The sequence below is a fragment of the Primulina huaijiensis genome, chromosome 5 (genome assembly GCF_012295235.1).
Source record: "Primulina huaijiensis isolate GDHJ02 chromosome 5, ASM1229523v2, whole genome shotgun sequence".
Taxonomy (NCBI): domain Eukaryota; kingdom Viridiplantae; phylum Streptophyta; class Magnoliopsida; order Lamiales; family Gesneriaceae; genus Primulina; species Primulina huaijiensis.
This window is the reverse complement of record NC_133310.1, coordinates 19908020-19921830: the sequence shown is the minus strand read 5'-3', so window position 1 is coordinate 19921830 and position 13811 is coordinate 19908020. Positions and strand designations below refer to the sequence as shown.

The 13811-nt window shown below is 35.1% G+C and overlaps 2 protein-coding genes across 4 annotated transcripts; both read right to left on the bottom strand.

The window, feature by feature from the left end:
* Positions 1-820: 820 nt before the first annotated feature.
* On the bottom strand, positions 821-6910 carry LOC140976903 (protein BREAST CANCER SUSCEPTIBILITY 1 homolog). Of its 3 annotated transcripts, none has more exons than XM_073441313.1 (14): positions 6706-6910; positions 6552-6605; positions 6385-6455; positions 5729-5842; positions 4685-5145; positions 4440-4541; positions 3372-4346; positions 3155-3255; positions 2592-2778; positions 2410-2510; positions 2221-2347; positions 1974-2139; positions 1604-1722; positions 821-1359 (listed from the first exon to the last, which is right to left on the bottom strand). In XM_073441313.1, the coding sequence occupies exons 1-14, from the start codon at positions 6759-6761 to the stop codon at positions 1015-1017; spliced, it is 2979 nt and encodes a 992-aa protein (XP_073297414.1). In that variant the 5' UTR covers positions 6762-6910; the 3' UTR covers positions 821-1014. The 3 variants fall into 3 exon arrangements, with proteins under 3 accessions (XP_073297414.1, XP_073297413.1, XP_073297415.1); XM_073441312.1 differs by having other exon boundaries at positions 4685-5151; positions 6706-6909; XM_073441314.1 differs by lacking the exons at positions 6552-6605; positions 6706-6910 and having other exon boundaries at positions 4685-5151; positions 5729-5805; positions 6385-6519.
* Positions 6911-7108: 198 nt separating this feature from the next.
* Positions 7109-11228, bottom strand: LOC140976904 (CSC1-like protein ERD4). Its single transcript, XM_073441315.1, has 6 exons — positions 10679-11228; positions 9900-10048; positions 9487-9762; positions 8268-9112; positions 7935-8190; positions 7109-7639 (listed from the first exon to the last, which is right to left on the bottom strand). Exons 1-6 carry the CDS (start codon positions 10947-10949, stop codon positions 7262-7264), a joined length of 2175 nt encoding a protein of 724 aa, XP_073297416.1. The 5' UTR covers positions 10950-11228; the 3' UTR covers positions 7109-7261.
* Between the last annotated feature and the right edge of the window lie 2583 nt (positions 11229-13811).

The window sequence follows — 13811 nt, the reverse complement described above, 5'->3', positions numbered from 1 at the left end:
AAGAAAAAAAAATCTGCCTGTAAAATAAAAATTTACTTTGAGGTTCCTTTTGAAACGAGGCATGGAAAGGAATATACCAACTTTAATCGAAATCATGAGACGTAAATACTTATGCATTCTCTTACATTTGAGTACTTGTTATTGTTATTATGCCATACGAGTCACGATTGTAGACAGCAAAATTTTGACTCTCATTTTCACTAATAAAATTTGAGTTTTTTAAAGTACTTAAAAATATTCACAATATTAATGAGATAATGTCTATTTTTGAATTTTGATGTATTGTTTTCACGACACGATGGATTTTCACAATCTTAGTTCAAAGTCGCATCTGTAGCATGCATTCCTAATGCATTTTGTTTCGGAAATATTTATAGCTATTATATTAATTTTCGGTCGAATCAATCTTGTTCAAAGAACTTAATTGTTTAAAATGCATCTATTCACAATCAGAATATAAATAATCTAAATTTGAGACTTGTAAAATGTAAAGCTTCATATTCTTAAGATTGCATTTACTTGGATTGATGAAATTTAATATGATAAATAATATTGTGGTTATTAAAATATTTAAATTGAATGTGGAATAATGATTGATAAACAATAATATATTTACTTTTTGATTGATTTAATTACGGATAAAGCAATAGACTATGATTTTACATTTATTAATAATTAATAAAAATTAATAAGAATATATTAAACATAATATTGTAATTTTCTTTACATTGATGTAGAATAAAAATTAATATATAGATAAATAATGATTTCGAGTAAACATTTGATGGGATTATATGGGAAAGTAAACAACACAACTTAATAATATTAAATAGCAACCAATATTGTTTTTCTTTAAGAAACATTCATGCATGTTTCGAATAGTGCTAAAAAAGTCATGTTTACTCATAGTAACAGTATTTGACGTTTATGTAATTCAAGCCAAGGAAAAATATAATTCAATGTTACGGTGTTTTCCGAAATAAAGGAAGCAGGGTGATGAATCCAACCTGATAATTATCCAAGATTTTGCAGCTTATGACCTGCAATGGAATTCAGAATCCATGAATTGCTTGCCGCCGTTGCTCCAGTTGAACTGGCTAAAGCTTCTGCATCGCTAAGTCTACGCTTCAAGATCAAGTTATGTTCAGATGATTTGCAGTTCTCAGGAAGTTCTTGGTTGTAAACAATGTACGTTTTTGCATAGCATTTCCAAGGTGGGATGGAATGGTCTTCCCCAACAGGCTTTCTATTGAGTACTTTCCCTCCAGCTGCGATAGCAAGGTCGTGAAGATATCCTTTGTATGAAGGTGCGAAATCACCAGTGAAATAAAATTTGCATCCATTAAATAGCTTTGGTTGCTGCAATGCGTAGAAAACTTGTAATTGAACTTTCCTTTAGTGTAAATGGACTTGAGAATGGAAGAAAATGTCTGATCGTACTGGTTAATGTGAAGAAAATATGCGATAACCCACAAACATTAGGGTGTTGATGCAAATGCTATAAAATACAGTGTAATTTACAGGGAAGTGCAATCCCTTTTGTGCATTATATCACCCAAAAATGTATAAGAAAGTTCCCTACTTTCATGGAGAAAAAAACAACCTTGTTCAGAAGTCTTAATCTTCCAAGTCTGGGGCCATTCCTGATTCCATGAATGTCACATGTAATCTCGTACTGCTGCTCTTCTACAAATTCTTTGGCGTTCAAGCAAGCTTTAATCCCTGCTTGAGAAAAATAATAACGGCATTAAGAAATGAAACATTATAGATTACCGACTGCATCGAGGATATGAGTGTGCCACAGTAGTGGTTGATTTATCTCTAATCTCTACAAAAGTTCATTTAAATACTTGAGCTAAAGTAGAACTCATCAACATTCAGGGATCAACACAATGATGAATATGTTGGCAAAGTTCCAGCTTGGTTTCTGAATAACCTTAAAAGAAGGGATACAGATGATAATTAGTACTTACACTCTAGGCTTAAAATCCACTTTCCTTCTAACATGCCCATCAAAACTTTGAGGGTTCTTCTGCACGCCCCATTCTCATCTGTAGATGCAATGACATGGGTGACACTTAGGTCCCAGTTCTTTAGGACTCTCACTCCAGACAACTTTTGAAATTCAGAAATTATTCCCTGCATTCACAATGTAGCGTATCGCATCAAATGAATAAAGATATTTCGAGTTAATGCATAATGAGCTACGAGTTTGTTTACCTTCTCTATGTTGGTTATTGCTGAACAGCATAGAACTAGGTTTTTGAGCCTTTTCTCAAACTTCCATGGTATAATTGTGCTACTTTCACATTTAGAAGTGATGTTTGGTTGATGGACATTAGATAGACTGTAAAAAAATATTAACAAAGGTCTGAAATCTGAATACCAGTGCTGGAAACAATTACAGACCTTTTGTTGTGCATTTTTCTTCTCTGCTTAGTTTGAGATTCAGGATCCTCATTTGGCAGCTGATGAGACGCATGAAGAGGGCACAAGATGACGAAGTTTTCCTAGGATAAGTGGAAGACAATAGAAGGTTGTAAATTGTTTTGCATTGTTTTGAGACTGAGTTTTAGTTAAACCACACTTACATTATCCCATCTACACTCCGGAGTCAGTCTTGCACAAGGAATATGAAAGCTCTTCCGGCAAATCTTCTCATAGCATCCAAGGGCAGCACCCTTAATTCCACAGCAACAGCATCTAATTTTATGACTTCTAGATAATTCAGCTTCAAGGTTGATGACATTGTCTCCTTCAAAGTACACATTAGGTGCCCTGTATAAACACATTTGACTGATAAATATTAGTTGCTTACCCAAAAAATAGTACTTAAAAATTCAGCGTAACACAAAAAAAACATCAGCCTAAATAACCTTAACCTTAATTGATGCATCGCTAGAGTTGATCTGTTGATGCAATTTAGATTCAACACAAAGATTTCACAAAGTTATCTAAAATTCAAAATTTCGATAATTTAACATTGTTTTTCCCATTCCTCATAAAAAAAGAAGTAGCTCAAGGCAAATTAAAGCAGGAGATGACAATTACAGAATTTCGTTATATGCCAAACTTATTCTAGTGCTGCAAAACAAACCATATATAAAAAATTTCAAAGGAAAATACATAACAATGTTACCGAAAGACAATGTACCATTCTGTGCAGTTTTTGTGCACGTGTATGATTTTTGAACTTGCAGCCTGACTGTCTGTAACTAGCTTCCCATTGTAGTATTTAACCATGGGCCCTGAAGCCTAAATTTTTATTTTGCATTCAAGAAATTGAATTTAGTTAGATAACCAATTATAATTTATAAGAACGATGGAGGAAATATCGCAATTTCTTATTTTTGACAAAAAAAATTATGTACCACAGAGTCTTCAGATGATTGACAGAACGAACAATGAATTATAGCAGAGAGCATCTTGCATTTTTTCAATGGTGTCCTATTTGGAGTGGGCGGTGTTTTAGAGATTTCTGGAACGACTTCCATTCCTGGTTGATAGGAATTACAATTATTTTCTTGTAAATATCGACCTCTCATTGCAGACACTTCATGAAGACTTTCAAGGGTGATGCTACTACTGTTATTGGACGTGCCTTCCAAAAATTTCACCTTCTTTGAAGATTTCGAAGTTTCGTTACAGCTTTCTTCACAAGTCATGTTTGGCATGCCCTGGCCTGCAAATTCCTTTTTGTCGCAAAATCGTGAGAAATTAGCATCTGTATTAGAAATCAACACCTCATTGCATGGACCTTCCTCTTTGACATTGTTGCCAGTTTCAACCTTCTGAGTACTAATTCGACCACCTAATTTTTGCAGCTGACCAGATGTCCTGCGAATTTTGTTACCTTTGACGCTTTTCAACTTACTGTCTCGTTGGTGATGTTTTGAAACTAAAGAATCATCAAATGCAGTTTTACGTCTCTTTTGCAGAGGTCCCGTCTCGTTTAGGAGGGTAGAAACTTTGTCTGACACCTCTTGTACAATGATATCAGAGCAGACAACTTTTTTATTTTTACCTGATATTCCACTAGTATTCAGGGAGTAGTTCATTTCGTCAGATTTCAGCATGCTTTCATCATTCACTCCGTTTGACTCGAAACAAGTTGCTTCTACTTCATGCACGGTTTTCTTATTTCTCCTGATTCCTCTGGTCCCAGCTAACTTATTAAATGTCTTATTAGCCGTTCCACTTTTATTTTGAACCAATTTTCCAATTTTATGTGTTTTGTCCAAACCTTTTCTTCTCTTCGTATGTATCTTAGAACCTGAAGTTGTCGTTTCAGTATAGGAAGCCTCGATCCCTTCTTGGCATCTAGGGTGCTCCATATTATCTTCAATCTACATAAACATGTTTGGTTAAAAGTTAACAAAGGGTTAAGAGTGTTGAGTGAAAAACTAAAATTTTCATGTGAAAATATCAATATTAAGTACCTGCATAATGGCAGGGCTTGAGCAAAGTTCAGGAGAGCAAGGCCTCTGTGTCCAATCAAACATCTCACTGTCAATTAAATCTACCGTATTACAGTTGGCTCTCTGTACAAATTGCAAAGGAATATCACATAAATTTTCAAAGCAACAAAAATGCTTTTCGCCAAAGAGATGATGCAAATGAAATCAGCCGATGCCATCACTTTCAGAAAACCAAAACTAGCTCGTGGGCTTCTTAAACAAGTTACCTCATCATCTGAGTCCTTGATGTCACTGAAGCAAGGAGCATCTAGGGGTGTTCCAATGAGTTCATCCTCATAAGACTGCTGGGTTGATTTCTCAATATCCTCTTCCTCTCTTAGCCAGAAGAATGGAGTAAATACAGGTTGACCCTTTTCGCAGACAACAGGAGTGTTTCTTCCTGTGAGAGGGTATCCTTCAGGATTCTTTTTTACAGTTTCCCCAATTCTTTCTTCCAGCATTCCAGGCTGTCTATGCATCTCTGTAGTAGATGGAACTTGAACCCTTTTCTTGGTAGGAAATGAAGGTTTTCCAAAAGCTGAGGCAAAATCTCCTTGATTAGTCGTTGCTGGCCATTTTGATCTTTTATTTAGATGTAGTTCCTGATTTTTGCAATCTAAAGGTTCCAAATGGGATTCTCCTTTATCTTGGATCACACAGGTGTTAGCACCAGTTCGGTTGTCTTCGGCTGCGCCTAAGAGAACAAAGACAAAAGCAGTAAATTAGCATATTCAATTGCTAAACTGCATGAGAACAATCATTAAAAGAGAGAAATTTTTGCTAAAGATGACTTTTAATAAAATTCATGTGTGGAGAATTAGAATAGGAAGTAGATGTTCGTAAGACATAATTGCCTGAGATTCAACCAGAGTAGCAGAAATTCAACAACTTGAATTTTGTCAATCGAAACAGGTCAAGGAATTTGAAATTCTATCTATAAGTTCTCGTTTATTCATTATTGCTGATAAGTTCAAAACAAGCTCTTTAGTTGTTTTTGTTCTTTCTTCTTTCGAAGTTGTGTTGACAGAATTGCTTGAGGTAATTGAGGTCGCTTAACATGTACTAGCATCGATGTGTAGTTGAGGAAGAGAAGTATTAAGCAATCTACTAACATATATAACTGCACGTTACACTTGCTCCAGCAAGAGAATCTAATGATATTTATTCGGTGTGGCATTAAAATGAAATTGCACAATACTTATTCATCTTTACTAAGAACTAATTCTTCAGATTGAGAACATAATCAATAGACAGCACTGACAAATCATTACCTGATATTTTTGTTGAAGCAGCAGTTTGAGTGACGAAAATGTTGACACCCATTGCAACTTCCATATTCCTATAAACACTGACCAAGTTATCCATGTGAGGAGCAGGTCGAATTTCTGCCGCAAGAACGGGAAAAAAATTAGTGGAGCTATTAAAATGCCCAAATTAAACAAGGTTGAAGGCATATCAAACCAAAAGAATGGCAAAAATTTAGGAAGAAGCAGCAAGCTTGCTCTGTAATTTCAATAGTGAAGTGCGCGACGCCATTGCAGTTTAGGCAGACTCACCAATTCTATCATTCAGAAAATAATTATCCAAGTTCTGTGTTGGACAGCACTGACAATGATGCATTTTCATATCTTGAAAGATCTAATATATGCACAAAAGTTGAAGCAAGGATGGTTCATGATTTCTGTATAAATGGTCCATCGACTCTTTTAAAACCTTTTTCTCCATGATTTCCAGCTCCTTCAGAATGTTCATAGGATTTAGTAACAATTCCAGATTGAGGAGTGAGCATGATTTCATCAAGCATATCCAACTAAACTTGTTTTCTTTGGTCCAATCATGCAATAATCGTGACAACAAATATATACAGAAGCACATTCTATCGTAGACAACCATACAGTTTCACAAAGGGAAAAAAAAGCGCAAATACCTCTACGCCTATATGGAACCTTACAGACTGGACAATTTGATGCAGATTTCATGGATTTCTCGATACATGAACTGCATCACACAATCAACAGAGCTCATCAAAGTAAGCCCGAGGTACCGAATTAAGTAGAGACCAAAATAGAAAAGCACAAGTACAAGAGATCTCACTTGCAAAATACATGATTACAGTAGAGCGAAACCGCAGAACTCAGGAGACTCAAGCTGTGGAGAACATAAAGCATAACAACTTGAGGGCCGAATAAAATAGCCCCAATTTATGTTTCACAAACGGAGAGATGAAGAAACAGGCAAAAATGTTTACCAGATGGGGCAGTTGAGCTCCCTTCCCATTCTTTCTAGATGCGATGCGTCTGCCATTTTTGGGGAATTGATCGGCGCCTCTTCAGTCCATATATACTCTATTTAAAATTTTCGTTTCGTACGTTTTCCCTCGGAAACTCTTCTCGTGTTTCACAAGTTTTGCGTTTTTAATTCTCGCATTTCCATGTATCGCGATTTCCATTTCTTTTACAAGCGCTTATAAAATGCGAACGAAGTGGCAAAAATATTGTTCAGGTCGTTCTCTCGTGTAAGCAGGGTTGTGCAAATTCTCAGTTAAGTCGAGAAAACCGATGGAAATCAGAATTTCTGTTCGTTCAATCATTTTTTTTAAAAAAATATCGTTTTAATCGGTCGGTAGTATTTTCGGTTCGAAGAGTGCAACAGAAGCAAAAACATCAATTACATAAAACCCACAAGACAAATAAAATCACACCACTACGTACAAATTTTCTAGCAATTACAATAAATTATTTATATAAATAATAAAAATTATAAAAACAATATCACTCAAAATAAAATCACAAAATATGCATGCATCAGAGGGTAGAACCCGATCTTGAGACATGAGATAGAGCATCTTCAAACTGATCTTCATCAGCTTTATCAGAGCTCAAACTTGCTGGAATGAATGACCTGAAAACAAGTTCCATGTTTAAAGTTTCTTTCACCTCGTGGCAGGCGACTTCGAGTGCCGGATGCTGGAAAGATCCGTAGTATTTTTTGCCACAGATGTAGGCAAAGATGAGAGAGAGAATCAGGAGAGGGATTAGGAGGGGTGCATAGTAGAATTTCTTTACTCCAAAATAACCAAACATCGTGAGTTGGAACAAAAACAAGGCTGCTACGATTCGATTGTGAATGTGTGGCCACATTCTTCCGTAGCTCTCATACGAAGGGACGTAAACTTTGAGTACCTGTTGACAACAAGAGACGAGAGAAGAATATGGTTTAATATCGAGAGGATGCAAATATTATGCGTAAAACTTCGATTTTTTTTCCAGCTTATCATTGCGATTGCTTCTTGATATGACAAGAAATCGAGAGATAACTTGTATAGAATCAATCCCCATATGTTTTTTATAGGCGCGTGTTTTAATAGGTCGGGAATTCGAGTGATCGCGTGTATGTATTCAACCATATGATGTCTCTAAATAGGTCAAGAATTCGATAGATGATCCAAGTACATTGTGTAGAATAAGAGAATGTCACCTGATTACGAAAAACGAGCCATGATAAGCCAAAGTACACCACACCAAATGGAATTATAATAGGCGCTATGACGGAATAGCAGAGAACGATAGTAGCGATCAGCAGGTCACCCGGAACTCTAGTGATGTATCCAAGATCTCCGGGAGCCCAAGCTTCTCTCACCTCTGCTTCAGTTTTACAGAGATACTTCCGCTTTAGGTGGAATATTATCAAGGGAACAATTCGTGATAACTCGAGCCCATATCCAACAAAGAACCTGAATGAGAAGGCACACACAATAAAAATTTGCACTGTGTGAACATAAAAGGGGATGAACAGGGATAAAAATCTTACTTCAAGGCCACAAAGGTCAAGAAGAACGTAGCACTGCCAGGGAGGTTGGTTGCTAGTATATCGATGATAGAACGTGGCTTCTTCTCAATGGTCTTAAGTTCGGTGAAAAGAGACGAACTGATAGTAAAACCGATGAATACATTTAGAACCGAAAAGTAGAAATATTTTCCTGATGCAGCCCTTTGGGCGTGACTCTCTGAAGGGATACCCTCGGCCTTAGATAGAAACAACAGAAATTTCGGCAGCAAAGCCAGAAATATTATCAGTGCGAGCTGAGGCAAGTACGCCTCAAGTACTGTCTTTAGTGCGGGCTGATCAACAATTACTTTTAGAAACGGGAGAACCTTTCTCAAGTTAGGAAGAGTAGTCAATGCGGAAACGAACCCAATCGGGATCATGTAAAAGAATATGGTCAAAAACACGAGGAAGTAGATGAGGTATTGTCGAAGCTGCCTGCCATAAAATTTTTTGGGAAGATTAGTCCATATTAGCTGCCGGGGTTCCGGAGCATCAAGTACCATCCAAGTGTTGACCATAGTGGCGTGTAGACTTTGTGAGGCAGCAGCTGCAGTTTTGCGGTCGTTAAAGAAGATGAGAGCTGAACGTAGTTGCTTGTCTTTCAGCGTGAGCTTTTGCTCTGTTTCTAGTTTCGGGATCGATTCTTGAATCTTTTCATCGTAGTATTCTAGTGCATCAACCTTTTTACCAAAAAGACCGAGGAAGCCAGTTTTAGTAGTTGGTCTAGTTCCTTCTGGATTACCCGTTTGCTTCGACTCTGTATATATGACTTCTGCTCGTGCGAACTTCTTTCTATATCCTTCCAACTCTCCATAAATTTTATTCACCTGGTAATATCAAAACATGTCAAGATGCAAACAATTCCTAGCTTCACCGAATAAGTATTATTAAAATTAAAAATTAAAAAACTGTTCATCTTCAGTCTAGAATTTTCAGAAGGGCGTCCTAAGTTCAAAACCCCCGGTATGCAAGCAATCACCCTTATATCTGATGAAGTGGAACTTGTGTTTCTAGTAATTTACTTTCACTTGGTAATCTCGATAGTCAGCTTAATCACATGTTGATCGGGTTTGTTGCCGATAACATTTTAGGAAAAGTGAATCCCAACTAGTGTTATCAAACATTGCACACAAACACACACTGCGATCAGGAGCACCAAAGATGCATAACTAACAGATGAAAACACTAGAATTCGAAGTACCTTCTTATTGTCTGTGACCACCATTGACCTGTAAAACGTCTCTGGATAGATGGTCTTAAAATAAGAGTCGACTTGTTCCTTCCTAGTTTGACCCACCGGAACGGGAGGTATGTCTCGGACAAGTATAGCGAACTGCTCGTTCTTCACCTCAGCCGACAAAAGAGCCGTTGCTCTCACATCGGATACGTGTCTATACGCCTTCCACAGGAGGTAGTATGCAACAAACGAGATCCAATAGGTAGCGGCCAAAAACGCCCACAACCGCGGGCTCTTTTCCTGTAATCAACACGAAAATGAACCAAAGTGAGCCAATATGCTGAGCAAACAACAATTCTCGCAAAGATTATTGATGACGTCCTAATATATATGCATTGTGGAAGAAAAAAGAAAAAGAGAGAAGATGGAATTATAACTGGAATATGCCCCATAGCTAACTTCTCAAGGTCATTAAAAGATCCTTTACTGGTCGAATCGTTGGCCTTAAGAGCGCCGCGAGCAGTTGCCGCGATTGGTAACAGTACAGGCAGAAGCACGATTCCGCCCAAAACGAAAATTCCTAACACTGTGTGGAAGAACGCCATTGTTAAATTCTGACAAAAATAAACAAAAAGGGAGTTTTGCATTTTCGTGTAGCACAAAGCAAACAGTTCGCAGTTTTGCAGTGATAAGATTTTCATATTGATTTTACATGTAAATTTCTTCATTCAGAAAAACCTCCAATTAAATGCATAATCTCTTACACAGAAAACCCAGATTTTCAAACCAAAGATGCTTCTTTCTTGAGAGGAGAACCCCAAAAAAAAATTTTAATCATGGGTAAGTTCCATCATCGAACACGACACAAGATTCTGATATTTCTACATGGAACAATGATGTTTCCATAAGAGAATACTGATTTCCAGGCTGGGTTCGACAATCTTTGGAGGTGACCGAACAATATATTTTGGTTTCACGTATACGTGGCAAACACACAACCATACACAAACAACATCAAAACCAATATACGAATTTTTCAAGAAAAACAGGATATCAAAATTAATTTTTCTTCCAAGCTTACACGGATTTGAAACAAAAAAAAAACCATAAATTTTGTATAAACCAAAATCAAAAGAAGAAACACTTTCCAAGAAACCAGAAGACAGAACTAAAAACCACGCACATATCACTTCTGTATAAACATGAAAGTAAATACCGGTTGTTAGGAAAACGAAGTAAACAGCAGAATCAACGCCCGACATTCTGATGACATCAGATTCAGTGGAGGAGAAGGCCTCCCTGATCCAATCAAATGGGTTGCGTGTGACCCGAATGCTCTCGTACGGATCCAAGCCCTTGAGTATCCGATTCGGGTAGTATATCACATTGTTTCCAGGTCGGCGAGACAGCAAAGTGAACAAACACATCAACACCAAGAATATCACAAAAGACGTCCCCAAAGACGTCAAGAACGAACTGAAATCCATCTCTGATCCTCAGTCTTGAAATCCTCTCCCCTCTTCTCTTCTCTTCCTCCGTTCAATATCTTGATATTAGCGTAATATATATATAGACAGTAAGACTCGTTAAGAAGCCAACGGCATTTGAAGAAAAGGTCAAGTAACCGTTTAGAGGAAACGAAAGGTACAGAAGAGAGAATAGGCAGTTAAAGCTTTTGATTTGATTTTTGATTGATTATTTGGGTTGGGTTGTAGGGTTACAGATGTTTGGTTTTTATACACAGATATCGTAGGATTAGAGGAAGTGTGTCGAAGGAGTGTGTGCGCCGTGTTCTTGTTCGGATTTGTAATAATGCATGACAGAGTGACACTGAAGCAGAGTGGATTAGGATGGGAGAGAATGATGGGGCCTTCCTTTTCTTGAGTTTTACCAAAATAAATGACTCGTGTAATTATATTATTATTATTATGACAAAAATTTGTGTGCGACGGACTCACGGATCGTATTTTGTGATACAGATATCTTATTTGGATCATCCATGAAAAAGTATTATTTTTTATGCTAAGAATATTACTTTTTATGATGAATATCGGTATGGTTCACTCTTCTCATAGATAAAGGGGGTGTAGAAGATTTGTTGACTTTATAGATTTTAAAAGTCTAGATATATTCAATTAAGACTTTTACATACTCCATAGAAGTCTAGTGGTATTCAAAATAGACTTTCATATAGTTTTAATAAGTCAAATGGTATTCAACATTCACTTTTAACAACTCTATAAAAGTCTATAGGTATTCAAATTTTCAATAGACTTTTAATAATTTCATAGAATTCATTAACATACAAACATTAAAGCTTAAGGTACAACTATAAATTGTCAAAAATTGTATCTAGTTCAACCCAAAGATTTGGATGGATTTTTAAAACTTCTAACTCATACACAAGCTATTTATTTCTCTCTCTGTCGCTTCACATCACTTCTCTTCTTATCTTCTCTCCTCTCCTCTCATCTATCCTATCATTCTCTCAAATTTTCGAAGTGTGTCTCTATATATATTTTCATCTTTCCTTTTCAAATTTTTCATTTTTTGGCCGATTGTTAATTTAATAATTTTTTTTATTTTAATATCATAGGAAATTTTGAATTCTAGAATTGATTTTGTGATTTTTAATTTATGATTTATACAAATTAATGTAATATTCAATAATAATAAAATGTGATCTAAAAAATGTCGCTTAATTAGTAATAATTGAATAACCTCGCAACAACTATGATTTTTTAAATTCTTTTTAGCATTTTCAATTAATATATAAGCTATGATATTTTTATGCAAAATTATATCAACACAATGTCAAATAATATTCTTTTTCACATGTATATTATAAATTCAAAAACAAGATTACAGATTAATCAATTGATGTATTTTAAAAAAATTACAAACATGCATACAAACCCACATATATACACATGTAAGGATAAAATGATTTAACTTTTAAATAAGTTTATTTATTTATTAATATAAATATTGAAAAACTATTTCAAACTGAATATATTATATATGTCAATTAATTATTGATTCAAAGAAATTAATAAAAAATATTATGTTATAATGTATAAAATTCAATTAAAAAAAATTCACAAAAGTCTATAAAAATCTTGCAAAAAAAATCTACATGAATCCACATAAATCTGTTTATAAATCTGTGAGAATCCATAAAAGTCAGTAAAAATATATCAAATTCATAAAAGTCTATCATTTGAAAAAGTCATTAAAACTCATCAAAACTCTTAATTGAATACACCTCACAAAGATTCGTGAGACTGTTTCACAAAAAACCTATTGTGTTATTATTAGGCTACCAGAGATATTCAGAAAAAAATGAACATGATGAATAATTTTTTTTAAAAAAAATATCTAAGTTATTTGAAATACATCGCATGACGTCATTTTTTAAAAATAATATCTATTGATTAAAATTAGATAACAAAATATCCCTTGGCTCATGTCTCGTAAATGTTCACCGTTTTGATTTGGTTCAACATCTTCGTTTCCTTGCTTTTGGTTGTTATTCCTCGGATTACTACTCATGTTACAAAGATAAATATTGACATAACATCAAAAAATACTTAAATATCCGACACTTCGTCCACGATCAGACCCAAATAATTAAATATTAAGATTTAGTACATCGAGATCAAAGTTTGAAAAATCGATCGACTAATATTCAAAAGTTAACAATTTAGTATATCGTAAAAAATTATTTTCACTTGTTTGGAATTATAATCCACCGTTATTATTTAATTTTCTTCGTTTAGAAAAGATATTTTCACATTTATATGGTATCAAATGATGTCACGTAAGTTCTATTTTCGCTAGTATATTATTAAAGGTGACATGCATGTCATGATCTGGGGTCGTTTATTTTAAAATTTTTAAAATGAAATTAAAATAATGGATTATCAAATATCACGCGACCCACATTTCATTTGATTTGATTTACGATGAAATCGATTTTTCATCACCACACACACACACACACACACACACATATATATTTATAATGATATTAAATATGCTTAAACAAATGCGTTTAAAAAGAAGTCAAAAATTTGTGTGAGACGGTCTCACGGGTCATATTTATGAGACGTATATCTTATTTGGGTCATGCATGAAAAAATATTATTTTTTATGCTAAAAGTATTACTTTTTATTGTGAATATCGGTAGGGTTGACTCGTCTCACATATTAAGATCTATGAGATGGTATCACATGAGACCCCTCTTAAAAGAAAGTCGAAGACGAATTGGTTAACATTAAGTGATTTTTAATTTCTTTTAACATTCTCGTTGACTGGGGAAATGAATTGGTTTATCGAATTCATTAAA

Excerpts from the sequence above, each read along its gene's own strand:
- LOC140976903 (XM_073441312.1), bottom strand. The coding sequence starts at position 6,761 with ATGGCAGACGCATCGCATCTAGAAAGAATGGGAAGGGAGCTCAACTGC. Across the intron at positions 6,606-6,705 it reads GAGCTCAACTGCCCCATCTG|CTTGAGTCTCCTGAGTTCTG; the intron begins GTAAACATTTTT and ends TGTTCTCCACAG. Across the intron at positions 1,360-1,603 it reads GATTAAGACTTCTGAACAAG|CAACCAAAGCTATTTAATGG; the intron begins GTTGTTTTTTTC and ends TACGCATTGCAG.
- LOC140976904 (XM_073441315.1), bottom strand. The coding sequence starts at position 10,949 with ATGGATTTCAGTTCGTTCTTGACGTCTTTGGGGACGTCTTTTGTGATA. Across the intron at positions 9,763-9,899 it reads TAGCTATGGGGCATATTCCA|GAAAAGAGCCCGCGGTTGTG; the intron begins GTTATAATTCCA and ends TGTTGATTACAG. Across the intron at positions 7,640-7,934 it reads GGCTCGTTTTTCGTAATCAG|GTACTCAAAGTTTACGTCCC; the intron begins GTGACATTCTCT and ends TGTTGTCAACAG.